Raw genomic sequence first — 26,500 nt, 5'->3', positions numbered from 1 at the left:
ACTAGATAATCTATTTTTAGGTGTTGAGGAAACCAGCCAATGCACTGGGAGGAGATTGTAAAACTGCCAATATCTCTATTTATTAAAAAAATAACTAGTAAATTAACTTGAAGAGGAATATAAAAATTTGCATTAGAAGTCACAAATTGCTGGGGGAAAGAGAGGAATATTAAATTTGCGATCAAAGTACCGTCTAACTGCAAACACACATCTGCTTTCCCCGTTACATTGGGACATTGCAGGGGAGGGGAGAGGGGGGGCGGTGCCTGGATGCGATAACAGCCGAGGAGGTGCAAAGTTTGCAAAAGAAAGGTCCCTTTTTTTGTGTGCAGCCGCCGTATGTGAGTGCGGTGGGAAGTGGCGAACGGGGCAGTCCAAGGCGCAGTGAGGGGCCGGCAGTGACTGGGGGTCGCCATGGGATTCCCGGGCTACGTTCCACTGGCCCTGGCGCTGAGCAGCTGCTGCTCGCTGGCGGCCGCCCAGCTGCCGCTGATCATCAACACCTGGCCCTACCATGACGCGGTGCAGCGCGGTAAGTGCAAAAAAAGCAGGCGTTGCAAAGTAGCCCCACTTGTGTACGTTCGCACATGGTGTGCATCGGCACAGTGATCGTTATTGCAAACTCCTGCACTAGTTTTATTTTAAAGCACATTTGTCTCTTTTATGTTCCCAAACACAGTATTATTTCCCAATAATGCAAACAGGAAGGATACAAAATCTGATCTGCACAGTTTGGGTCTCCCTTCCTCGGGAAGGACGTACTTGCTTTAGAGGGGGTGCAACAAAGGTTCACTAGATTAATCCCTGGGATGAAAGGGTGGTCCTATGAGGAGAGATTGAGAAGATTGGATCTATATTCTCTGGAGTTTAGAAGAATGAGAGGAGATCTCATTGAAACATATAAGATTCTGAGGGGGATTGACAGGGTAGATGCTGAGAGATTGTTTCCCCAGCTGGAGAATCTAGAACTAGGGGGGCATCGCCTCAGGATAAGGGGTCGGCCATTTAAGACTGAGATGAGGATAGATTTCTTCACTCTGAATTCTCTGCCCCAAAGTGCTGTGGATGCTGAATCGTTGAGTATATTCAAGGCTGAGATGGATACATTTTTGGACTCCAGATGAATTAAGGGATATGGGGATAGTGCAGGAAAGTGGAGTTGAGGTCGAAGCTCGGCCATGATCTTATTGAATGGCGGAGCAGGCTCGAGGGGCCGTATGGCCGACTCCTGCTCCTAATTCTTAGGTTCTTATGATCGCTAGTCCTTAATCTAGTTACTTTGGGCATTTAAATTCTGGGAATGGGTAGGATTGCTTCTAATGAGTAAGTGTGGCACTGTCAGTGCATTTAACCATGAGGTTGGAGTGATGATCCAGCAGTTAAGTATAAATGCTGCTATTCCCTCAAATCTGTGTCATTGCATATTGCTGGTGGTAACATTGGGGAAATATTATGGGAGTTTTCCTGGTCAGCCTCCCATCTTCCACCCTCTGTAAACTTGAGCTCATCCAACACGGTGGCATAGTGGTTAGCACTGTTGCCTCACAGCGCCAGGGACCCGGGTTCGAATCCGGCCCCGGGCAACTGTCTGTGTGGAGTTTGCACATTCTCCCCGTGTTTGTGTGGGTTTTCTCCGGGTGCTCCGGTTTCCTCCCACAGTCCAAAGATGTGCGGGTTAGGTTGATTGGCTATGATAAATTGACCCTTAGTGTTAGGGGGATTAAATACGTGGGGTTACGGGGATAGGGTGGGATATGTGTTGGTGTAGGGGTTACAGGGATTGGGTGGGATATGTGTCGGTGCAGGCTCGATGGGCCGAAATGGCCTCTATCTGCACTGTGGGGATTCTGTGTGTGAAAACTCTGCTGCCTGTATCCTGACTCACACCAAGTCCCGTTCATCCATCACTCCTGTGCTCGCTGAACTACATTTGCTCCTGGTCCGGCAGTGGCTTGATTTTAAAATTCTCATCCCTCCATGGCTTCACTCCTCCCTATTTCTGTAACCTCCTCCAGCCCGACAACCCTCTCTGCGCTCCTCCAATTCTGGCCTTTTGCGTATCCCTGATTTTAATCGCCCCACCACTGGCGGCCGTGCCTTCAGATGCCTAGGCCCTAAGCTCTGGAATTCCCTCCCTAAACTTCTCTACTCTCTCCTTTTTAAGACGCTCCTTAAAACCTACCTCTTTGACAAAGCTTTTGGTTACTTGCCCTAATATCTCCCTTGTGTGTAAGCTCTGGAATTCCCTGCCTAAACCTCTCTGCCTCGCTACCTCTCTTTCCTCCTTTAAGATGCTCCTTAAAACCTACCTCTTTGACCAGCTTTTGGTCACCTGCCCTAATTTCTCCATATGTGGATCGGTGTCAAATTTTTTGTCTTTTAATACTCCTGTGAGGTGCCTTGGCACATTTGACTATGCTAAAGGTGCTATATAAGTGCAGTTTTTCATTGTGAGATTGTCAGTGGCCAATGAGTGGCAAACACATCAACTAAACTGCATTTGCATTTAAATAGTGCCTTTCAGGACCTCAGCGTGTGCTTTATAGCCAATGAAATACTTTGAGCAGTCACAGTAATGTATGGAAATGCAGCAGCCAAATTACGCACAGCAAGGTCCCACAAAGCAACGGAATCATGACCTGATAATCTGTTTATAGCGATGTTGATTGAAGGCTAGGACACCGGGGAGAACTCCCCTGCTCTTCTTCGAAATAGTGTCATGGGATCTTTTATGTCCACCGGAGAGGGCAGAGGGGATCTCTGTTTAATGTCCCATCCAAAAGACAGCATCTCCGACAGTGCAGCACTCCCTCAGTGCTGCACTGAAATGTCGGCCTGTATTCTGTGCCTAAGTCTTGAGGGTACATTTATACTTGGTGTTGGTGTTAACTGTAAATCTGGAGTCAGAACCTGACTCAAGTCATTTTGGAAGGGTAGTTCCGGACAGCTTTGGATTCGCACTGCATGGAATGTGAATCCAGTTATTGGGTCCTCTTGACAATTTGTAATTCCACCTAACTTCAATTAAAATGCTTAGATAATGGGATTCACTTCTCTCTGCTTTCTACACATTTAAATATTTTAACAGTAGGGAGAGAGCAACGGTCCCTTCTGTGTCCAGGTATGTACACAGCTCTTGCCGGGACAAGACTGATTCAGTTTCCTGCCATGTAGGTGTTAGGTCAACCTGTAACTGGGTGGAGCCCAATTTGCAGCTGCCAGTCTGACTTGACCGGTGCAACGTAACTGCATCCTCCTGCCATGTAGGAAACTAGGCCAAGTAATTCAATGGTGTCACGTCTGTTTATCGGGCACATACACCACCGATATGGTAGGTAGGAAACGCATGCTGATTATGAGCCGGAAGTATGTCGCCCGCTGTATCGATGTGGGTAATAACCCAGAAATTCAGGGTGGGGGCTTCCCGCGGGTGCAAGCCCCCGACCTGCACTTACCTTGCGCGCCGGCCGTTGAGCTGTGGGCCCCCGTGGGATTCCGATCCTGTGCCTCCTCCAACTGCCGGCGCGCAGTGCTTGCGTATCCCAGGGGCGCAGTTAGTTCGATGCGTCCCCTGGGATCACGTGGGCCATGGAGAGCCAATGGTAGCAGGCAATGCTGCATTCATAAGTTTGACAGGAAGAGCTGTCAAACTTATAAATACTATAAGCCTCAAAATATCACTAAATCTTCAAATAAATTTTTTAAAAATCACATTTTTAAAATAAACTATAAGTTACATGAAATAACTATTTTAAACAACAATTAAAATTTTTGAAAAAAATAATTTTATTTTCTAACGGGGCTAAAAATAAACTTACCTTTCTTTAAAGTATTTAAAAATAATAAACCTGTGGAAAAAATGTTTTAATTTTAATTAATTCACCACTTACTGTACCTTGTAAAAAGCAGGCCTTGCGACTGCTTTTTACATGTCTAACTTCTGGAGACTTACCTTCCCGGGAAAACCTGCAAAAAAAACGTAAGTTCGATGCGCACGCGCAGCCTCTCCTGCACACGCGTTCCACCTCTTAACCCCTTCTTTCAGGGGAACGGAAGTGCCGGTTTCCCACGCATGCGCAGTGCATGCACAAAACCGGCACTTCCATTGGGCTTACAGTGAGTACCACATGCATACTCACCCGTGGAGACCCGAATTTCTGGGCCAATAAAATTGTTGACCAGGACCCGCTCCTGAAACTGGTATTTGGTCCTTTGCATATACAAATAAGGAACCTGACCCTCCCGTGAAAATTTGGGTTGCACTGAACGCAGATGGCACCAGGTTGACTGAGTTCAGAAAACCCAGATCTACATGCGACCTAACCGGTGGTCCTGAACAGGAACCGCTGAAGGTCATCAGCAAAAAAAGTTAATTAAAAAGTACCGGGAGCTGGGAGGCGCAGGAGTTTTCCTCCCAGCCCCACATCAAAACAAGCTGGCCGCTGCCAGTCACTGCGCACCCCTCTCAACCATTGCCTTGATGTTTTTTCTTCGTCCTGTCTGATACTCCGTTCCATTGACCTCACTGGAACCGACTATCGGGAGGGCGTATAACAGGCAGCAGATGCGATACCGCCCGGTTTTGCATCCCCTCCCAAGTCGAATTTTACCCCTGTGACGTGGGTGGTTTATTTTGGGAAAGATACTGAACATATCGGCCCGTATTTTCCGATCGCAGGCCTCCCGCGGGCGGAGGCCTGCGATTGGAAAAATCTACTCCCTTACCCGAGAGCTCCCGGGACACACACGCTTCTGCTCCTGGGCCTCACCAAACTCCAAATGCGCAGGGCCCAGGGGCGCAGGTAGTTCGCAGCGTCCCTGGGATCACGTGGGCCATGGGGAGCCAATCACAGAAGGGAATCTCCCTTCATACACTTGACAGGAAGACCTGCCAAATATATGAATGGAGATCACCCCAAAAACAGAGTAAAACTTTAAATAAATTTTTTAAAAATCACAGTTTTAAAATGACTTGAAATTACAATAAATTAAGTATTTTAAACAAAAATTTAATTTTTTGAAAAAAGCAAACTTACCTTTTTTTAAAGCATTTTTAAATGATAAATCAGTGAAAAATTTTTTTTTTTTTACTTTGTCTGTGTTGAGTTTGCACATTCTCCCCGTGTTTGCGTGGGTTTCCTCCGGGTGCTCCGGTTTCCTCCCACAGTCCAAAGATGTGCGGGTTAGGTTGATTGGCTATGATAAATTGACCCTTAGTGTTAGGGGGATTAAATACGTGGGGTTACGGGGATAGGGTGGGATATGTGTAGGGGTTACGGGGATCGGGTGGGATATGTGTCGGTGCAGGCTCGATGGGCCGAAATGGCCTCTATCTGCACTGTGGGGTTTCTGTGATTCTGGTTTTCAGCGCATGCGCTGTGCATGCCTGAAACCGGCATTTCCGATGTCCCTACGGGTGTGTACACAGCATGTACCCACCCGTAGGGGATCGGAATATCTGGGCCAATGTCAAAAAAAAACCTGTAGAAATTTGTCTGCTCTATTGAGACTGGTTCTAACTCTTTTTTCACACTTTTGCTGCCAGGATAAGATGTGATTTTTTTTTAATGTGCTTCATTCTCATCAACCAGTTCAAGCTTGTCTTCCTTGTGTAAACTGCTTTGTACAATTTTTTTTTGAGGGGGGGGGATTATGTGATCACTGCTTATTAGGGAGGCAAAAATAAATTGTCTGTGTGTTGCATTTAGCATGGAGCACTCTTCAGTCTGGAGGCTCAGCGTTGGATGCAGTGGAAAACGGTTGCAGCCAGTGTGAAATTGACCAGTGTCGTGGCACTGTGGGATACGGAGGAAGCCCAGATGAACATGGAGAGACAACACTGGATGCTATGATTATGAATGGGTGAGTAATGTACCCGACCACTGCTGCACACTGGGAAATTTAGCTATTTACAAATTGGCTTTTAGGACCAAATATGCAATGAATTACACTAGGTACACTACTGTCCTTTTGTAATAACACACCAACCTTCTATAAATACCTGTGAAAAGTAAAAACAGTTTTTAAAACCTTTGCTTCAGTCCACCACATTTTGTGTTGGTTTTCAATGTAGGTGCAATCACCGGAGGGTATGAAGAGGGTGTGTTCCCTCTTCTCCCCCACATCCTCCAATTGTTTTGGAATGGGTTATGTCCCCGCTCTCCAAATCCCAGAATTGCTTCTGATGTTCTCCATCTGCTTGTACGTGGTTGCACTCTAGTTTTGCGATGCATTTTAATTTAATTTCGAGCAGTTCAAAATGTTGAATGCAACATGAATGAATGTTACATGTGATTTGTACACTAGATTTCATGTTGTAATGTGATGTTTAATATTTTTAATGAGAACACAGCAGACATGAACATCAAAGCCAGACTGAAAATGTAGGGGGAATTAAAACTCTCAACATATCATCTGCTGATTTAAAAGATGGATATTGAGATTCCTCGCTATGATATAATTTTTTTAAACACTCTTCAGTAACACGATCGAGGTCGGAGGAGTTGGACAGCTTCGAAGAATTAAAAGCGCGATCAGTGTTGCTCGAGCAGTGATGGAACACAGCAGTCATTCACTGTTGGTGGGGGAATCAGGTAATCCCTAGTCCTCATTGTTCTTGTGAGAGAGAAGGAACTTGCATTATTATAGCGTCTTTTACGACCTCCAAACCTTCTGACTCGGAGGTGTGAGTGCTACTCACTGAGCCACAGGTAACACCGTGAAAATCTATTAAATAAAAGATGATTGTAAACAAATGGTAAATTCAAGACAAAAAAAAATGACACATTATAAATTTACTTATCGAATGGATGGATTGACTAGCCCAAAATAAAAAGACTAGCTGCAATTCACTTTATCTTTTTATTGGAGTGACTTTTATCTTTGAAGCGATGGGAACCGAACTGCTTCATTTTCAAGTGGTAAGGCAAATTGTTTGTTAAGTTCCCAGAGTCAGTCAGTTCCTGCGAGTACATTCTTAAAAGGAATACGTAGACATAGTAAGGATTCTGTTGGAAGGCAAAATGACCTTTGTATTGGGTATAATATCTTGGAAAGGAGTCTAATTATCATAAAATAGTGAACCATAAACAAATTATGGTCAATCATATTGGACCATAAACAAATTACAATCAATCATATTGTTATGCTGAAGTATAAATAACACATTATTTATTTATTAGGGAGAAGAGTAAACCAGGTTTTTCCAAAATGTTACCCAAGATCTTGATAATTAGGTTAGAAACAGATATTTAATAATTAACTGATCAAGTGAGATAATGGGTAGTTGACACAAGCTTAATGATTCTGTGGAAACTCTTGCCTGCTGTCCCCATTGATGCAAGAAAAATACTATATACAGCAGAGTGGGATGGACTTAAACCCTTTCTTTCACTTAAAATTTAGTTTTGAAGGCAAATTTATGTTGAATTTATTTTGGTCAGGTCTCCTTTCCTGATGGCCAACGCTCCCAACATCGGGAAATGGCTAATCTAGAACAGTCCAAACCCAGGAAACCCTGATGCAATCTAGGGAATTTGTATCCCTGGAATTTGAATCCCTAGGATTTGTAGTTTCCTGAGGTTGAGCAGGTCTGAATTGGCTCTTGTGGGCCCATGTGAATTCATGGCCCTAGCCGTATGCTATGTCAATGCTCAGGGATGTTCACTGGTAACATGACAGAAAGCCAAAGCTCTACCCCTGGGTTTCCACGTTGGTAATAAAGTTGGTATTTTTAAAAATGCTAAGTGAAAATTTTTGGACTAATACTGTCTTGTATAAAAGGGGTGGGGGAAGTACTTTCATACAATAAGTACTCTATCCAGAGTAACTTTCCCTTATGAAAAAGATTGTGCTCCAAATAATATTTAAAGCGGCTAAAAGGCAGTGAATTGGAAAGTTAATTACAACTGTAATGTGTGGTGTCCATTTAACAATATTAATGTTCATGTATCTAGATATCTTTAAACACTTCATATAAATACAATATTTTTCCAACAGCATCAATTTTTGCTCAGAATATGGGATTCCTAAGTGAAGATTTAACAACGAATACATCTCTGTCCATGTACTCGGAATGGCTGGGCAGAAAGTGCCAGCCCAATTTCTGGAAGGTGAGTCATTTCTATGAAGGACAAATCCTACTTAATATTTCAGATGTTTTTAAGATGGGATGTCAGGTCTGAAATGAAAATTTACATTACTGTCAACTATTGTGAAAAAACAATTGATCTTCACAGAATGTCTTACCAAATGCTGAAACTTCGTGCGGGCCATACAAGCGAATGAAGGGGCTATGGTCAAAAAAACATCGAATGCCAGCACAGCGGATCAATTTTCACAACCATGACACCATTGGTAAGTCCTTTTCTTATTTTGGTAGATATAGATGTGTCTTGTGCATTATGGAAAGTAAAAGGGATTTTTAGCATGAAGACATTTTGTGCAGTTTTACGGAGGAGTTGGGGGTTCGTGTGTGATTTCACTTAATTGCTGATTTTGAATTTAGGTATGATTGCGATTGATAAGATTGGAACTATAGCTGCCGGGACGTCTACTAATGGTCTAACGCATAAAATCCCCGGGTATGTATTCTTTTATTTTAAGCTTCTAGTGAATAACATTTCTCTCTCTCGCACGCGCATGCTCTCTCTCACCTTTACACGGTAGCATAAGGATTCTTGAGTAGGTATTCTTTGGGCTCGCAGCCCAATCTATTTTCAAAGTTCTTTATTCTCTCTAAGATAATATCCTCGTTTATCTTAATATTAACAATTTTGAGTAACCTCAGTCAATATTTCGAGTTGGACTATTGTTATAAGCAACATGCTAAATGTCATACAAAAAGAAAATACTGCAGATGCTGGCAATCTGAAATAAAAACAGAAAATGTTGGAGATACTCAGCAGGTCAGACAGCATCTGTGAAGAGAGAAACAGAGTTAACGTTTCAGGTCGATGACCTTTCGTCAGAACTGGAAAAAAGCAGGAAATGGAACAGATTTTTAAGCAAGTGTAGGGGCTGGGAAAGGGGGGAGGGGATGAAAGAACAAATGGGAAGGTCTGATAGGATTGAAGGCAGGAGAGATTAAGAGACATTCAAGGCAAAAGGAGTTGGTAATGGGACAGGTTAAGAAACAAAGGATGACTCTAGATGAAGTGTAAATTGCTCTGGCAGAATGAAAGACAGCTACCATGTGAGAGAGAAGAAAAGACACAAACAAAAGGTGTGGATAATAAAGAATATATATAGGATAGGGGCCGAGGTTATGATCTGAAATTGTTGAACTTATGTTGAGTCCAGAAGGCTGTAAAGTGCCTAATCGAAAGATGAGGTGCTGTTCCTTGAGCTTACGCTGAGCTTCAGTGGAACAATGCAAGAGGCCGAGTACAGTGAGGTCTGAGTGGGAGTGGAGTGGAGAATTAAAGCGACAGGCGACCGGAGATCCCCCTTACGGACTGATAAATGTAATTCTTGGTTGGATTATGGGTAACAGCAAGATGACATCTTAGCTTATCTTTAGTGTGTTACTTCTATAATATATTTTCTTTTACTTTGTACTTTTATCACAGCTACTAGTACCGGCATAATGCTGCAGCTAAGTAGAAATTTAAAACCAAATTGATAGGACAATTAAACTAGTGTCATTGCCTTGTATATTAATTGAAAAAATGTGTTTGTTAATATCCCCTGACAGCTTAGCTTGTTACAGTGTTGAGTAGCTAAGTCAGGAAAGTCCCAGGTTCAATACCTAGTTTATCTTTATTTATAAACTCTGCGTTCCTCTTGTGCATCCCCGATTTTCTTCGCTCCACCATTGGAAGCCATGTCTTCAGCTGCCTAGGTCCTCTGCTGTAAATGGACATTGGGTTGAAGAGGATGGTGAAATGGGTATGGTAGTATAGTGGTTATGGTACTGCACTGGCAACTCAGCACTTCCTTGCCTCCATGTGCTTGTATGTCACTACATCTGTAATATTATCATTTATCTCACAATATTAATTGAAGATTTGAGCTCAAATCCCATCATGGCAAGTTGCTGGACTGAAGAAATCTGTTAATTTCCGGGCTAGTAACAGAAAAAAAAATTACCATGAAAACTGTTGGGCCTAGAAATTCAGTTGCGTTCGCCAGCCGTTAGCGCCATAAGAGGGGTAGATTTCGAGCGCTAGGCACTTAGCGCCCGGGCGCAGGCCGATCTGCGCCTACGCCCAACTTCAGTTGACATTTAGCGCCGGCGCAAAGTGTTTGCGCCCGCTCAGCTGCGCGCGCAGCTTATGACGTCATTTCGTCGTGCAACGCTGTTTGTGCGCCCCAAACCGGAACTTCAGTGGCGCCCGCCCAATGTGGGCGTGGCGCTGTTAAGAACTGTGAAGTGGAACGCAGCAGAGGCCCTGCGGGCCTCGGGGAGCGCTAATTAAAGGGCACTCAGACTGGACTATAAAGGCCAGCCATTTTGCTGCAATGACTTTAGTGCTTTGGATTTCTGGACAGAGACCAAGGAACAGACCTTACTGATTTGGGACAACATAGGAGAGGTATTTTTGGCTTCTGGCCAGAGCTTGGAAATTTGACTCATTGTGATTTCACTGTTTGCAAGTATATTATGGGGGCTGCATGGGGTTCCAACCCTCAGTTCCAGCATTATGTGCGAAGGGCTCACAGACGCTGTGTGAGAGGGGCAGCCATGCCTAGACGCAGAGGGGCCATCAGGCGTCGGCAGCGTAGGCCTTACCCACTCAGGGAATACCGGCAGCAGGTGTCCTATCTCACCATGACTGCCGCGCATTGTGTTAAGAGGCTGCGCTTCAGAAGGGAGGTGGTTGCAGAGATCTGCCAGCTGCTTCACAGAGATCTGCGTCCACAGCTGATGTGCAGGACGTCTCTGTCGGTGGAAGTGAAGGTCACGGTGGCTCTGAACTTTTATGCAAGCGGCTCCTTCCAAGCCGCTGCTGGGGACATAGCGAACATCTCCCAGTTCGCCGTGCATCGCTGCATCCGGCAGGTCACCGATGCCCTTTTCGCAAGGAGACACCAATTCATCTCCTTCCCCATGACCCTAGAGAGGCAGGAGCAGCGTGCAGTCGGATTTGCCAGGATCACCGACTTCCCCATGGTGCAGGGCGCCATTGACTGCACGCATGTGGCTATGTGGGCACCTATTGACAATGCCGAGGATTACCGCAACCGGAAGGGCTACCATTCCCTCAATGTACAGCTGGTGTGTGACCACAGGCAGCGCATCCTATCTGTCAATGCCCGCTTTCCAGGAAGCAGCCACGATGCATTTATCCTGCGCCAGACTACTGTGGCTGACATGTTCCAGGCACAGCCTCCCCCAAGGGGATGGCTTATCGGGGACAAGGGCTACCCTTTGTGTACATGGCTCATGACCCCGCTCCGCGTGCCCAGGACCCCTGCTGAGGAGGCATACAACGAAAGCCATCAAGCCACAAGGAACATCCTGGAGCAAACGATTGGCGTCCTCAAGCAACGGTTCCGCTGCCTGGATCGTTCCGGCGGATCTCTACAGTATTCGCCGGATAGAGTCTCCCAGTTCGTCGTTGTTTGCTGCATGCTGCACAACCTGGCTATCCGCAGGACTCAGGCACTGCCACCTCACGTTGGACCACCACCTCAGGAGGACGAGCAGGAGGACCATGAGGAGGAGGAGGAGGAGGAGTACCAGCCCAGGAGGGAGCCACAAGGTCCAAGGGCCGTCCGCCGGCAGCTTATTGAACGACACTTCTAGGCCCCCTCTCAGGGAATGGCTTGTGGCAATGAACGCACCTGAATGCAGCCGCTCCGCAAGCCCTCAGCCGGTTAACGCAACAACCACTTGAAACATGACACATGGACAAGCTGAATAAATAAAAAGCTTTATTTAACAAACTCAGGGCCCTTCCCACATGAAACACAAAAACAGACAAGACCCCCAAAAAACAGTCAAAAACATATCTCACTCCCACAACCTGCGGAGGAATAACAAAACTTGTCCATCCAATTGGCCTTCATCCTCGGCCTTACCAAGACAAACCCCCCCATACAGAACACAAACACCCCCATCTAAAAAAACATTTGCCTTCATCTTCGGCCTTACCAAAATAAGCCCCCCCCCATACAGAACACAAACACCCCCATATAAAAAAACATCTGGCAACACACTCTACTTGGTGTGCCGAGAGGGCGAGTGCTTGTGCAGGCTTCTCCGGCCCCTGCCCGACCTGCTGCTCCGCCTCAACCTGGGCCCTGTGGGTGTTGCAAGGCTGGGGGAAGGCTCCTGAGGGGCACAATGCGTGACGGAAGATGCCCTTGGGGGTCGGCCTAGACGAGGTCCGGTCCTGGAGGGGCCGGCTGCTGACTGCTGCAGCTGTGGCTGGCCAGCATCAGTCTCTCCAGCAGCTCGTCGCAGCTTTGCTGGGGGAGTGGCAGTGGCGGCTGCAGCAATGGGGGCAAGCTGGCTGATGCCAGGCGCTCGCTGGTCGCCAGAGACACTGGCACTCGGCCGGGCTGGCACTGCAGCAAGCGCAGCAATCTGGTGAAGGCCAGACCGCTGTGCTGCTGCAGCGCGGCGGGTGCCCTGGCGATGCGTCCATGACACAGCGAGTGTGGCAGAAGTGAGTGCCCGTACTGCCCTGGTCTGTGCCCGCATCAGACCAGCCAGTGTCTGCACGGCACCACTCATGAACTCTCGACTCGCGTCCTGTGCTGCCGCGAGTTGTTCGACACCCCTGGCCTGTGAGTCCCCGAAATCGGCCACACTATGAGCCAGGGACTCAATGGCCTGAGGCAACTGTCCCACAACCCCCATGAACTCGGTGTGGCGCCGCTCCGAGTCCGCGGACATTTGATCAAGGAGGCGCACCTCCTGGGCGAGGACCGTCTCCGGACTGGAGGCCGGACTCTCCCTCTGGGGAGGAGGCCGCCGAGCTGGCCGACCCTTCCCGCGTGGCTGGACGCCACTGGGCCCAGCAACTGCCCTCCCCTGCAACACTTCCCCCCTCTGGGGAGAAGGCAGCCGTGCTGCCCGACCCTTCCCGCGTGGCTGGACGCCACTGGGCCCAGGAGCTACACCCCCCTGCAACACTTGCCCCCTCTGGGGAGAAGGCAGCCGTGCTGCCCGACCCCGCGTGGCTGGACGCCACTGGGCACAGGAGCTACACCCCCCTGCAACACTTCCCCCTGGCTCTCTTCCAGGCAAGACGTGTCCCCTCCATTGCCATCCCCTGGCGCGGATGAGGGTTCCCCCGATGTGCCGCCTTCCTCTTGGTCCTCGTCGTCCTCCTCTTCCGAGGGACTGACACTCGCAGCTTCAGGGACCTCCTCCTCACCAGCTGAAAGCAGGAAGGCACAAGAGTAGCTTTAGAGTGAGGACAGGGCATCAGCGAGGGAGGCATGAGTGGTGGCATTATGCGCATTGGTGGGACAGTGGCAAAGGATGTAGATCTGAAGCGCAAGGGGAACGAGAGAGGCCCAAACGGTCATGTCCTTACCATTGGGGCCCAGCACAGGGTCGGCATCTCCAATAGCAACGGGGCCAATCACCCGGGCACGCATGAGTCGAGCCACGCGCTCCTCCAGCTCACTGAGCTCCTGGAACTGGACACGGCCTCCCCCGGTGACAGTCCGGCTCTTCAGATTCTGCGCCAGCTTGGCCTGCAAGAGAAAGGACGGCCTCTAAGTACAGTGTGGTGCCCTGTTGTTGTGTGCACTGCCTCCCATGGTTGAATAGCTTGGCCAGTGTGGTGCCCTGTTGTTGTGTACACTGCCTCCCATGGTCGAATAGCTTGGCCAGTGTGTCAAGTGCAGAAAGTGCTATTGATGATCATGCCAGTGCCATAGCTGCTGGAGGAGGGCTGGCCATTAGGCCTTTGAGGTCCCTTTGCCCATAATGTGAGGTGCACATGCAAGGATGAGGAGGACACTGGAAAGGGTACTCACCCTGACCAACCGAGTGAGGTCGTTAAACTTCTTGCGGCATTGGTCACCAGTCCTGGGGACATCGCTGTTGGCTGTGACCCTCTGGGCGATTTCCCTCCAGGCTCTCCTGTACAGCCTCTTGGGAGCCTTCTTGCCACTGTCCGGGCACAAGATATCTCTGTTCTTCTCCAAACCCCTAAGCAGCACCCTCAAAGCATGGGCAGAGAAGCGCTGCGCTCGCTCACGGGCCCTCTGCATCGTTGCTGGCGCTATTTCTCTCCAGCAGCAGTGTTTAGGCCTAGCTGGAGGGCTGCAGTATCCAGGGCGTGGCAGCAGACCAAGTCGACCCTTCCCCCTTTAAGAGCTGGCCGGCGTCAGGGTGTCTGCTGTCAATCAAAACATGACCGCACCTGCGCTGTGCCCGGCCTCGGCGGTATGAGTCTGCACCGCTGGCTTAGCGCCTAAAGATAGGGGTGCAACGCCAGTTTTAGCGCTCGCCCAAACTCCTTGGCCAAAGCTACTGAATATCGGCGAAGTGGCCTCCACTTTCCGGCGGGCGCAAACTTTAGCGCCCGCCCGACTTTACCGCCCCAAACGTGGCTATACTGAATTTCTAGGCCTTGAATTGTTGTGAAAAGCTAACTGGTTCAATGCTCTTCAGGGAAGGGAATCTGCTGCTCCAGTCCTGACGGAAGGTCATTGACCTGAAACGTTAACTTTTTTTCTCTCTCCACAGATGCTGCCTGACCTGCTGAGTAGCTCCAGCATTTTCTGTTTTTATTTCAGATTTCTAGCATGTGCAGTATTTTCTTTTTGAATCTGCTACTCTTGCCTGGTCTGGCCTATATGTGACTCCAGTTAATGCCCTCTGATGTGGTTTAGCAAGCCACCCAAATCAATAAATATTCCTGGGGCAACTAGGGATGGACAATAATTGTGATCTCGTCATAGTTGTTCAACAAATAAAAACAGTGGGGAGATGCGATGATCTGCACTCAGTCCTCTGCATGCAAATCTTTGAACTGTTTGTGAAGTGGGACATGAGAGAAATTGCCCTGGTATATCATAAGAACATAAGAAATAGGAGCAGGAGTAGGCCATACGGCCCCTCGGGCCTGCTCCGCCATTCAATAGGATCATGGCTGATCTGAATCTAGACTCACGTCCACTTCCCTGCCCTCTCCCCGTAACCCCTAATTCCCTTATCTGCTAGGAAAATGTCTATCTCCATTTTTAATTTATTTAATGTTGCAACTTCCACAGCTCTCTGGGGTAGCAAATTCCATAGATTTACTACCCTCTGAGTGAAGAAGTTTCTCCTCATCTCAGTTTTGAAAGGGCAGCCCCTTATTCTAAGATTATGCCCCCTAGTTCTAATCTCACCCATCAGTGGAAACATCCTCACCGCATCCACCCGATCAAGCCCCCTCACAATCTTATATGTTTCGATAAGATCGCCTCTCATTCTTCTGAACTCCAATGAGTAGAGTCCCAACCTACTCAACCTTTCCTCATACGTCAACCCCCTCATCTCTGGAATCAACCAAGTGAACCTTCCCTGAACCGCCTCGAGAGCAAGTATATCTTTTCTTAAATATGGAAACCAAAACTGCACGCAGTATTCCAGGTGTGGCCTCACCAATACCCTGTATAACTGCAGCAAGACTTCCCTGTTTTTATACTCCATCCCCCTTGCAATAAAAGCCAAGATTCCATTGGCCTTCCTGATCACCTGCATACTAACTTTTTGTGTTTCATGCACCAGGACCCCCAGATTCCTTTGTACTGTAGCACTTTGCAGTTTCTCTCCATTTAGATAATAACTTGCTCTTTGATTTTTTCTGCCAAAGTGCATAACCTCACACTTTCCAACATTATATTGCATCTGCCAAATCTCTGCCCACTCACTTAGCCTGTCTATGTCCTTTTGCAGGTTTTTTATGTCCTCCTCACTCACTGCTTTCCCTCCCATCTTTGTATCGTCGGCAAACTTGGATATGTTGCACTCGGTCCCTTCCTCCAAATCGTTAATATAGATTGTAAAGAGTTGGGGTCCCAGCACTGACCCCTGCAGAACACCGCTAGTTACTGATTGCCAGCCCGAGAACGAACCATTTATCCCAACTCTTTGTTTTCTGTTAGATAGCCAATCTTCCACCCATGCCAGTATATTACCCCCAATCCCATGATTTTTTATCTTGATCAGTAATCTTTTGTGTGGAACCTTGTCAAATGCCTTTTGGAAGTCCAAATACACTACATCCACTGGTTCCCCTTTATCCACCCTGTATGTTACATCCTCAAAGAATTCGAGCAAATTTGTCAAACATGACTTCCCCTTCGTAAAACCATGCTGACTCTGTCCTATTAAATTATGTTTATCCAAATGCTCTGTTACTGTTTCCTTAATAATGGACTCCAACATTTTGCCAACCACAGATGTTAGGCTAACTGGTCTATAGTTTCCAGCTTTTTGTCTACTTCCCTTCTTAAATAAGGGTGTTACATTAGCAGTTTTCCAATCTGCCGGGACCTTTCCTGAGTCCAGGGAGTTCTAGAAAATGATCACCAATGCATCCACAATCCCTACCGCCACTTCTCTCAAGACCCTAGGATGTAGGCCATCAGGTCCGGGGGATTTATCCGCCTTAAGTCCCATTATTTTACTGAGTACCATCTCCTTAGTGATTTTAATCATGTTTAGCTCCCCCCCCCCCCATTGCCCCCTGTTTGTCCAGTGTTGGGATATTTTTAGTGCCCTCTACTGTAAAGACTGATACAAAATATTTGTTCAGCGTCTTTGCCATCTCCATGTTCCCCACCACTAGTTTCCCGGTCCCATCCTCTAAGGGACCAACGTTCACTTTAGCCACCCTTTTTCTTTTTATATAGCTGTAGAAACTCTTGCTCTCTGTTTTTATATTTTTTGCTAGTTTACTTTCATAATCTATCTTCCCTTTCTTAATTAATCTTTTAGTTATTGTTTGCTGGCTTTTAAATGCTTCCCAATCTTCTATCCTCCCACTAGATTTGGCTACTTTATATGCCCTTGTTTTCAGTCGAATACTATCCTTTATTACTTTACTAAGCCACGGATGGCTGTCTTTTCTTTTACTCCCCTTTTTCCTCAGTGGAATATATTTATCTTGAAAGATGTGAAATATCTCCTTGAGTGTAGACCACTGCTCTTGTACCGTCTTACACTTTAATCTGTTTTCCCAGTCCACTTTAGTCAATTCTACTCTCATACCTTCATAGTCTCCTTTATTTAAGCTTAGTACGCTGGTTTGAGATCCAACTCTCTCACCCTCAAACTGAATTTGGAATTCAACCATATTATGGTCACTCATTCCAAGGGGATCCTTTACTAGGACATTTTTTATTAATCCTGTCTCATTACACAGGACCAGATCTAAGATTGCCTGCCCCCTGGTTGGTTCAGTTACATACTGCTCAAGGAACCCGTCCCTAATACACTCTATGAACTCTTCCTCAATGCTGCCATGCCCAATTTGATTAGTCCAGCCAATATGAAAGTTAAAATCCCCCATGATTATAGCTGTTCCCTTATTACAAGCCCCAACTATTTCCTGATTTATACTCCGACCAACAGAGTTGCAGCTGTTAGGAGGCCTATAGACTACGGCCACTCGTGACTTTTTCCCCTTATTATTCCTTATCTCCACCCAAACTGTTTCACTATCCCGATCCTTTGACCCAATATCATTTCTGACTATTGCAGTGATTTCATCCTTGATTAACATAGCAACCCCACCTCCCTTTCCTTCATGTCTGTCCTTCCTAATTGTCAAATACCCTTGTATATTTAGTTCCCATTCATGATTATCTTGCAGCCATGTTTCCGTAATGGCCACCAGATCATACCCATGTGTAGTTATTTGCACCGTCAACTCGTCAATTTTGTTACGAATGCTGCGTGCATTCTGATAAAGAACTTTCAAATATGTTTTCTGACAATTTATTCCTGCTTTTATCCCTTTTACTACTTTACCCTTATCATTATACATTCTGTCCCTTCCTGACATGCTCTGGTTTTTAATTCCCCCACTGCTACCTTGCTCTATTGCCTTCTCCGCTGTCATTTTTATTTTTCGCTCTCTTAAAACCTCCCCCCCACTAATTAGTTTAAAGCCCTCTCTACAGCCCTAGTTATTCAAAATAATTCCAGCCCCTCCCTCGCTCTAACAGAATTTCTATTGAGCTAATGAAAGAGAACCCATTACAAAAGATTCAATAATAATAGTAGGACAATATATCGGAAGAGAACATGAAAATAAAATCTCTTTATATTAAAAAAAACCCATAGTGCCACAAAAGGTTAGATAGGAGCCCAAAATTGCCAATATCTGACTACCCATTTACAGTGCACCTCTGTCCCAGTTTCAACTAAACCCATTGACGTAAGAAAACTCACTAAGCACTTGGTTGAGTATAAAACAAGGCTTTAATCAACTGTTTCACAACCATGAGATTCTAGTTACATCATTAGTTCCTGGTTACAAAAACGTCCTGGACAATCTGGGCCCACGCCCGAGCATTTATACTCCTTGGACGGCGCCACCAGCTGGCCGCCCAGTGTTATTTCATGATCATTTCTTCATGAACGGTAAGATTCATGACACCCACCTCTGGAGTAAGTGTTTATAATATGCCCATTTGGGAACACTGTGGTCTGACTGCTTGGTGAATCCTTGCATCCATTTGGTGCTTCCCCACATAGTCCAGCTGAGGTCGGAGACATTTCCCTCTCTGTTTAGGGAATCACTGGGGGGGGGGGGGTGCAAAGCTGTTCACTGCTGCTTGCTTTAATTCACCAGGTTGATAATGCTATTGTACTTTCAACCATGAAATCTAATCTCTAGGGACAATCCAGACGAACATTTGTTCAAAATGTTAACGATCATTGGACGTTCTATTTGTGTTTCTTACAGCCGTGTAGGGGATTCGCCAATAGCTGGAGCAGGTGCTTATGCCGACAGCACAGCTGGAGCTGCAGCTGCTACTGGAATTGGAGACATTATGATGCGATTCCTTCCAAGGTACGTCTTTTATTACCAAATTTGCTTTTAGTGGATGAAGCTGCAGTATTTAAAAGAATGACGAGTAGTCAAGTGAAGCCAATGCTTATAAGCATGCCTTGTATTTACTATATACATTTTTCTTTCTTAATAGACTGATAGCAGCAATAGTCTTTTTTTAAGTATGTCACTTTTTTTTATTCGTTCATGGGATGTGGGCGTCGCTGGCAAAGCCAGCATTTATTGCCCATCTCTAATTGCCCTTGAGAAGGTGGTGGTGAGCCGCCTTCTTGAACCGCTGCAGTCCGTGTGGTGATGGCACTCCCACAGAGCTGTTAGGGAGGGAGTTCCAGGATTTTTACCCAGCGACGGTGAAGGAACGACAATATACTTCTAAGTCAGGATGGTGTGTGACTTGGAGGGGAACTTGGAGGTGGTGGTGTTCCCATGCACCTGCTGCCCTTGTCCTTCTAGGTGGAAGAGGTCGCAGGCTTGGGAGGTGCTGCCGAAGAAGCCTCGGCGAGTTGCTGCAGTGCATCTTGTAGATGGTACACACTGCAGCCACGGTACGCCAGTTGTGGAGGGAGTGAATGTTTAAGGTGGTGGATGGGGTGCCAATCAAGCGGGCTGCTTTGTCCTGGATGATGTCGAGCTTCTTGTGTGTTGTTGGAGCTGCACTCATCCAGGCAAGTGGAGAGTATTCCATCACACTCCTTACTTGTGCCTTGTAGATGGTGGAAAGGCTTTGTGGGATCAGGAGGTGAGACACTCGCCACAGAATACCTAGCCTCTGACCTGCTCTTGTTGCCACAGTATTTATGTGGCTGGTCCAGTTAAGTTTCTGGTCAATGGTGACCCCCAGGATGTTGATGGTGGGGGATTCGGCGATGGTAATGCTGTTGAATGTCTGCACTATGATCATCCTAGGAACAAAAGGTTGTTATTTAACCATATCACAGGTGAGTAACAAGGATTTTAGGAGGGTCGTAGGATACTGGTGTACTAATATGTTGCACTATGGAGGGCTAGGAAGTGGGTCTGCACCTGGGGCTGTCCACACAAGTTTCCAATTTCAATCACGCTCCCAGAGGAGGCAGGGAATATTGGACTCTGCATCACCCAGTCTGCCTTGATGCTAAAGAAGCAGTGATTGTGGCCTGGCATCAAGTCGAATGCCTGCCCTCATAATCATAATGGGCTTCACGTTACTGCTTTAACGGAAATTTGTCTTTTGTGCTTGAATGTAGACTATTGCAGCTATCCTACAATATTGATGCTGATATTTTCTTGTAACTAATTACTATATTTGATATAAGAACTCCTTGGGACAACAACACTCTAATGTACAGCTTCACTCTTGCATGTAATCAGCACACGTTTTGTGTTTAAAATATATATTAACTGCCCTGCACTGCAATTTTCTTTCCTGTGGTTCCCATATGCTGTAAATTGGACGCCAGCCAGGCACTTGTCATAGATACTGCAAAGCCTCACCATCATGGTATCCCTTCTGTCTTTTCCTGCAGTTGTCACTCTCTCTTTTTCCATATGGTTTAACCTTCCAAGAGATCTTTTCCCATTCCATCAGCAAGGGCACATGTCCTGTCTGTTACAATCTTGAAATTAGATATCACTGACTTTTTAAGATGAATTAAGCTGTTCCTTCTGTGGCTATATAACCACTTTATCTCTCCTAATGGCTTACTTTGTAAATGGTGATGTCCAACTGAGCTACACAGAATTAAAGGTCAGATGTTTGTTTTATTCCTGGTCTGTGCTGAGTTAGTTGATATTAGCTGAGGTGGGAATGGAGGTGACCAGAATTGGCTTCAGAGCCTCTGGATTAGAGGGGTGAAAACTAACTAGTACAATGACTGAATTACTACATCTTAATCTCCTCCATGTCCTTCGATAGGGTAATGAAGAATTGGGGGAGGGGGGGGGAGAACAATGAAAGAAATGTAATATTTCTTGTGAGTATAACGAATAATTATCATCTCTCACCTTTTTGAAAGTTCACCCATGGTCCTCCTTTATGCATCAATATTCTTGGCTTCACTGTTTGCTCTACGCTCAAGTGGAGCTCTCATCACCTGCATTTCTAAAGCTGACTCCAAGGAGCCCTGGTTCCTCTTTTGTATCCTGCTTATTTTCCCCCTTACCTGCTCTTGAGGGCTGATTCTGGATTTCGGCCTTGCATGTAGCACTAGCCGGGAAATGGTGGGCCGGCAGACCCTGATTTTTCTGTCTCATAATTTTTAAATGGATGGAAAGCTGGGCAGTGCAAACCCACAATTTCCTGACTGACACCCCCAGGAGGTGCCGCTCCTTGCCAGGAGTGCCCGACTGTGAAATCAGTATTGTTTCTACTGTGGCGGATCGCTACCTAAACGGGCGCAATCCACTTTTCCGTCCGTGGACAATAAATCGGGCACCTTGCCTTTAAGAAGCATGCTGCCTTTAAGGCATGACAAAGGAGCGGGCGTCGCCCTCAGTGTGTACTCAAAAGCGCAGGTGTCTCCCTCAGTCTGTTTTCGGGTTTAGCAGAGAGAGGAGCTGGGGCAGCCATCTCTCAAGAGAATGTAATAAAAGCCATGTGTTCCTCAGATCGGTTCGGCCTCCATTCGTGTTCCGCGGCAGCCGCAACATTGGTGACCCCGACGCTCAGAACGTATTCCGAGCACTGCAGTGGCGGACACGAACGCAGTTTCCGTGAAACTGCCGGAGTTTTGGGAAAACCAGCCTGAAGCCTGGTTCCTCCAAGCTGAGTCCCGATTCCGGCTGCGACACATCACCACAGATGGGACGAAGTATGACTACCTCGTCGCATCACTCGGTAGCTCCACAGTCACGAAGGTCTGGATAGCGCTGCAGAACTCACCAGAGGAGGGCAAGTATGCACATCTTAAGGCCGCGCTCCTTAAAAAATTTACGACCTCGACATACCAGCGAAACTGCCGCCTCCTCGACCTTCCAGGCCTCGGTGACGCCTCACCGTCAGACCGCCTCTCCCACATGCTCTCACTCACTGACGAGAGCCCACCCGGGTCCCTCTTCCGCACGCTGTTCATCCGCCAGCTACCTCCCAGCATCCGCCCAGCGATCGTGGCGTCCGGCCTCACGGACCTAGAAGCCCTGGCCGACGAGGCCGACAAGCTGCTGTCCGCTCACTCCAGCCGCGACGTCGCTCCAGACCTGGCAACCACAGCCTGGGCGCGCCCCTCACCGGCCACCACGCGGCCACAAGGCCCAGCCACGGGGCCCACGGGGCCTTCGCGCCCCACAAACCCGGGCTACTGTTACTACCACGAACGGTTCGGTGCCAGGGCACAACGGTGCACACCTCCCTGCTCCTTCAAGTCCGCCCCCGTACCAGCCCCCGCGATGGCCGTGGGCTCCCTGCTGTACGTCACGGATGACAAAACCGGCCGCCGGTTCCTGTGCGACACTGGAGCTCAGCACAGCATCATCCCGGCCTCCGCCCTCGACATCCAAAAGGGCGAACGAGGACAGGCGCTGGCTGCCGCTAACGGCTCAGACATCCGGACGTACGGCACCCGCACAGTCACCCTCAACCTCGCTGGTCGCCGCTACCGATGGGAGTTCATCACTGCCAAGGTACTCTCCCCTCTCATCGGCGCAGACTTCCTGTGCGCCCACGGCCTACTGGTAGACATCCCTCGACACCGCCTCGTGGACATGAACACCATGTCCCCCATCCTGGGCGTCATGGCCCCCCGTCAACATGGCGTCACAGTGCCACGCCCGGGCCACGGATGACTACTCGGCACTCCTGGCCGAATCCCTGGCCCTCACCAACCCGACCTTCTCCGCGGAGGTCGCCAATCACGGGGTGGAACACTTCATCCCCACCACAGGCCCCCCAGTGTACGCCCACGCCCGCAGGCTGGACCCGGCCAAACTGGAGATCGCGCGGACCGAGTTTGCCACTATGGAACAGCTCGGCATCATCCGCCGCTCCAACAGTCCCTGGGCCTCCCCACTCCACATCGCCCCCAAACCAGGCGGGGGTTGGCGCCCCTGCGGGGATTACCACCGCCTCAACGATGCCACCACCCCTGATCGGTACCCCGTGCCGCACATTCAGGACTTCTCGGCTAGACTGGCCGGCCGCTCAGTCTTTTCCAAAGTCGACCTGGTGCGCGGCTACCACCAAGTCCCCGTCCACCCCGCGGACGTCCCCAAGACGGCTGTAATCACCCCCTTCGGGCTTTTCGAGTTCCTGCGGATGCCCTTCGGCCTCAAAAATGCGGCCCAGGCATTCCAACGGCTCATGGACTCGGTCCTTCGGGACCTGAAGTTCCTGTTCGTCTACCTGGACGACATCCTGGTAGCCAGTTCCTCCAAGCAGGAACACCTCGAACACCTTCGCATCCTGTTCGGGCGCCTCAGCGACCACGGGCTCATCCTCAGCCCAGCCAAGTGCCAGTTCGGCCTGGACAAGATCGACTTCCTCGGCCACCACATCACCCATGCCGGGGCCATTCCCCTGCCCACCAAGGTGCAGGCCGTCCAGCAATATCCCCGCCCCACCACCATCAAAGGACTCCAGGAGTTCCTCGGGATGGTGAATTTCTACAACCGCTTCATCCCAAAAGCGGCGTCCCTCATGAGGCCCCTGTATGAAGCCCTCCGGGGCAGGAGCGGCAAGATGGCAGTCGAATGGACGGCAGACGTATCAGCCGCCTTCAACTCCACCAAGACCGCGCTCGCCGACGCCACCCTGCTCGCGCACCCACGGCCCAATGCCAGAGTAGCGCTCACCACGGACGCCTCCGACCACGCGGTCGGCGCCGTGTACGAGCAGTGGGTCGACGGCGCCTGGCAACCACTTGCCTTCTTCAGCCGCCAACTACGCCCCCCGGAGGTCAAGTACAGCACCTTCGACCGCGAGCTCCTCGCGCTGTACCTGGCGGTCCGCCATTTTCGGTTTTTGCTGGAGGGCCACCCCTTCACTGCGTTTGTCGACCACAAACCCCTGACATTCGCAATGGCAAAGACAACCGACACCTGGTCCGCCAGGCAGCAGCGCCAGCTCGCGGCAGTGTCCGAGTTCACCACGGACATCCAACACGTCTCCGGCCGAGACAACGTGGTAGCCGACTGCCTCTCCCGCCCCACCATCCACGCCGCACACCTGGCAGTCGACTGCGCTCAACTCGCAGCAGACCAGCTCACGGACCCTGATCTGCTCTCCGCACCTACCAACCTACCAGGGCTACGCCTGGCCGACGTCGCCTGCGGCCCGACCGCAGTCACGGTCAAGTGCGACATATCCCTATCTCAACCTCGGCCCGTCGTCCCAGCGTCCTGGCGCCGCCGGGTATTCGAGACTCTCCACAACCTCTCCCACCCCGGCGCCTGCGCATCCATCAAATTGGTAGCCAACCGCTTTGTCTGGCGCGGCCTTCGCAAGGATGTGCATACTTGGGCCAACTCCTGCCTAGCCTGCCAACGGGCCAAGGTGCAGCAACACACGAAAGCACCCCTCGAGGAGTTCACCGTCCCTTCACGTAGATTCGACCACATCCACGTGGACATCGTCAGGCCCCTGCCGCCGTTGCAAGGCCACACGCACTTGCTGACGATCGTCGACCGCACCACGTGCTGGCCCGAGGCAATTCCACTGACCTCTACCACCACCGCCGACATCGCCAGAGCCTTCGTCAGCACCTGGGTCGCACGGTTCGGCGTCCCCTCCGACATGACGTCGGACAGAGGTCCGCAATTTACCTCTGAACTCTGGACCGCCATCGCACGCAATCTCGGGGTGACCATTCACCGCACCACAGCGTACCACCCCCAAGCCAACGGACTGTGTGAGCGGTTCCACAGATCCTTGAAGGCATCTCTTTGAGCCAGCCTCCAGGACGGCGCCTGGACCGACCGACTCCCATGGGTCCTCCTCGGCCTGCGCTCCGCGGTTAAAGAAGACCTCCACGCATCGGCAGCAGAGCTGCGCGTACCCGGCGAGTTCCTGCCCACCGCCACGACACCCTGGTCAGCCGACCAGCAACGCCACGACTTCGCCTCACCGGCGCTACAGTTCGCCCCGGTGCCCATTGCCCGGCACGGCGAATCCACCTCACATGTCCCGCTAAGCCTGCACCAGGCACGGTTCGTTTTCGTCCGGCACGATGCTCACCGCGGACCCCTTCAACCCCCGTACGACGGGCCCTACAAAGTGCTACAGGCTGGGGACAAATTTTTCGACCTACAAGTGGGCGACAGGACTGAAAAAGTGTCGGTTGACCGACTCAAGCCAGCACACTCGGAGCCCGGTGAGCAGGTCCCAGTAGCTCGTCCACCGCCACGCGGCCGACTTGCCCTCAAGCCAGTACACCCAGCTGCTCCACGCCCGGCCGTTCCACGTCCACCGGCGTCCTACAAGAGCCGCTCCGGCCGGCCCATCAGACCGCCACACCGTCTCGTCCACACCTCCTAAGCGGATTCTGGGGGGAGCTGTGTGGCAGATCGCCACCTAAACGGGCGCAATCCACTTTTCCGTCCGTGGACAATAAATCGGGCACCTTGCCTTTAAGAAGCATGCTGCCTTTAAGGCATGACAAAGGAGCGGGCGTCGCCCTCAGTGTGTACTCAAAAGCGCGGGTGTCGCCCTCAGTCTGTTTTCGGGTTTAGCAGAGAGAGGAGCTGGGGCAGCCATCTCTCAAGAGAATGTAATAAAAGCCATGTGTTCCTCAGATCGGTTCGGCCTCCATTCATGTTCCGCGGCAGCCGCAACACTACAATGGATTATCCAAGACTGATGTAAGAAGTCACACAACACCAGGTTATAGTCCAACAGTTTTATTTGAAATCACAAGCTTTCGGAGCGCTGCTCCTTCGTCAGGTGAAGTGGAGAAATGCCTATAGACACAGATTATATAGTCAGAGAATAATGCCAGATGATTACAGGTAATCTTTACAGGCAGTTAGAAAGATTACCTGTAATCATCTGACATTATTCTCTGACTATATAATCTGTGTCTATATGCGTCTCTCCACTTCACCTGACGAAGGAGCAGCGCTCCGAAAGCTTGTGATTTCAAATAAAACTGTTGGACTATAACCTGGTGTTGTGTGACTTCTTACATTTGTCCAGCCCAGTCCAACACCAGCATCTCCACACCATATCCAAGACTGCACATAATAGTCGCGATTCTGCAATCTGGTCACTCCCAGTGGGGAGCAGCGCTGACCGGAAACACATCTCGGGAAATTGTGGGTGTACTGCTCATCATTTCCCAAGATCCACTCCCTGCTGGAAGCATGGAACCATGGAACCACCATGTAATATTCCAGCTATGACGTAATTCACTATAAAGCCAAAGTCTGTCCGAGATTCAAATACAATCCATTCTGGGAAAGCAGTTCAAGCTTCCGCTTTCTCGCTTTCTCTCTCTCTCGGAAACTACTACAGTCATCAGTGCTGCTTTGAACTTGCTTTTGTTTCTTCTAAGCCCCAGTTACTCTGTCCTTCAATCTCTTCCTTCTCTCTACATCCTCACTGTTGATATCATCAC

General features: G+C 49.1%; 1 protein-coding gene across 1 annotated transcript in view; it reads left to right on the top strand.

The window, feature by feature from the left end:
• Positions 1-285: 285 nt before the first annotated feature.
• LOC147124041 (N(4)-(Beta-N-acetylglucosaminyl)-L-asparaginase-like) overlaps positions 286-26,500 on the top strand; it is a 43,304-nt gene continuing 17,089 nt past the window's right edge. Inside the window, exons 1-7 of the mRNA XM_085978461.1 lie at positions 286-532; positions 5,709-5,862; positions 6,481-6,593; positions 7,999-8,111; positions 8,238-8,355; positions 8,507-8,582; positions 18,870-18,977. Of these exons, the coding sequence (XP_085834587.1) occupies positions 415-532; positions 5,709-5,862; positions 6,481-6,593; positions 7,999-8,111; positions 8,238-8,355; positions 8,507-8,582; positions 18,870-18,977 (800 nt within the window). The 5' untranslated portion in view covers positions 286-414. The remainder of the gene's footprint in view (positions 533-5,708; positions 5,863-6,480; positions 6,594-7,998; positions 8,112-8,237; positions 8,356-8,506; positions 8,583-18,869; positions 18,978-26,500) is intronic.

The sequence above is a fragment of the Somniosus microcephalus genome, chromosome 1, assembly GCF_052327205.1.
Source record: "Somniosus microcephalus isolate GS21.2 chromosome 1, FLI_Smic_1.0, whole genome shotgun sequence".
Taxonomy (NCBI): domain Eukaryota; kingdom Metazoa; phylum Chordata; class Chondrichthyes; order Squaliformes; family Somniosidae; genus Somniosus; species Somniosus microcephalus.
Note: the sequence above shows the minus strand (reverse complement) of the source record. Positions and strands in the feature narration are given on the sequence as shown.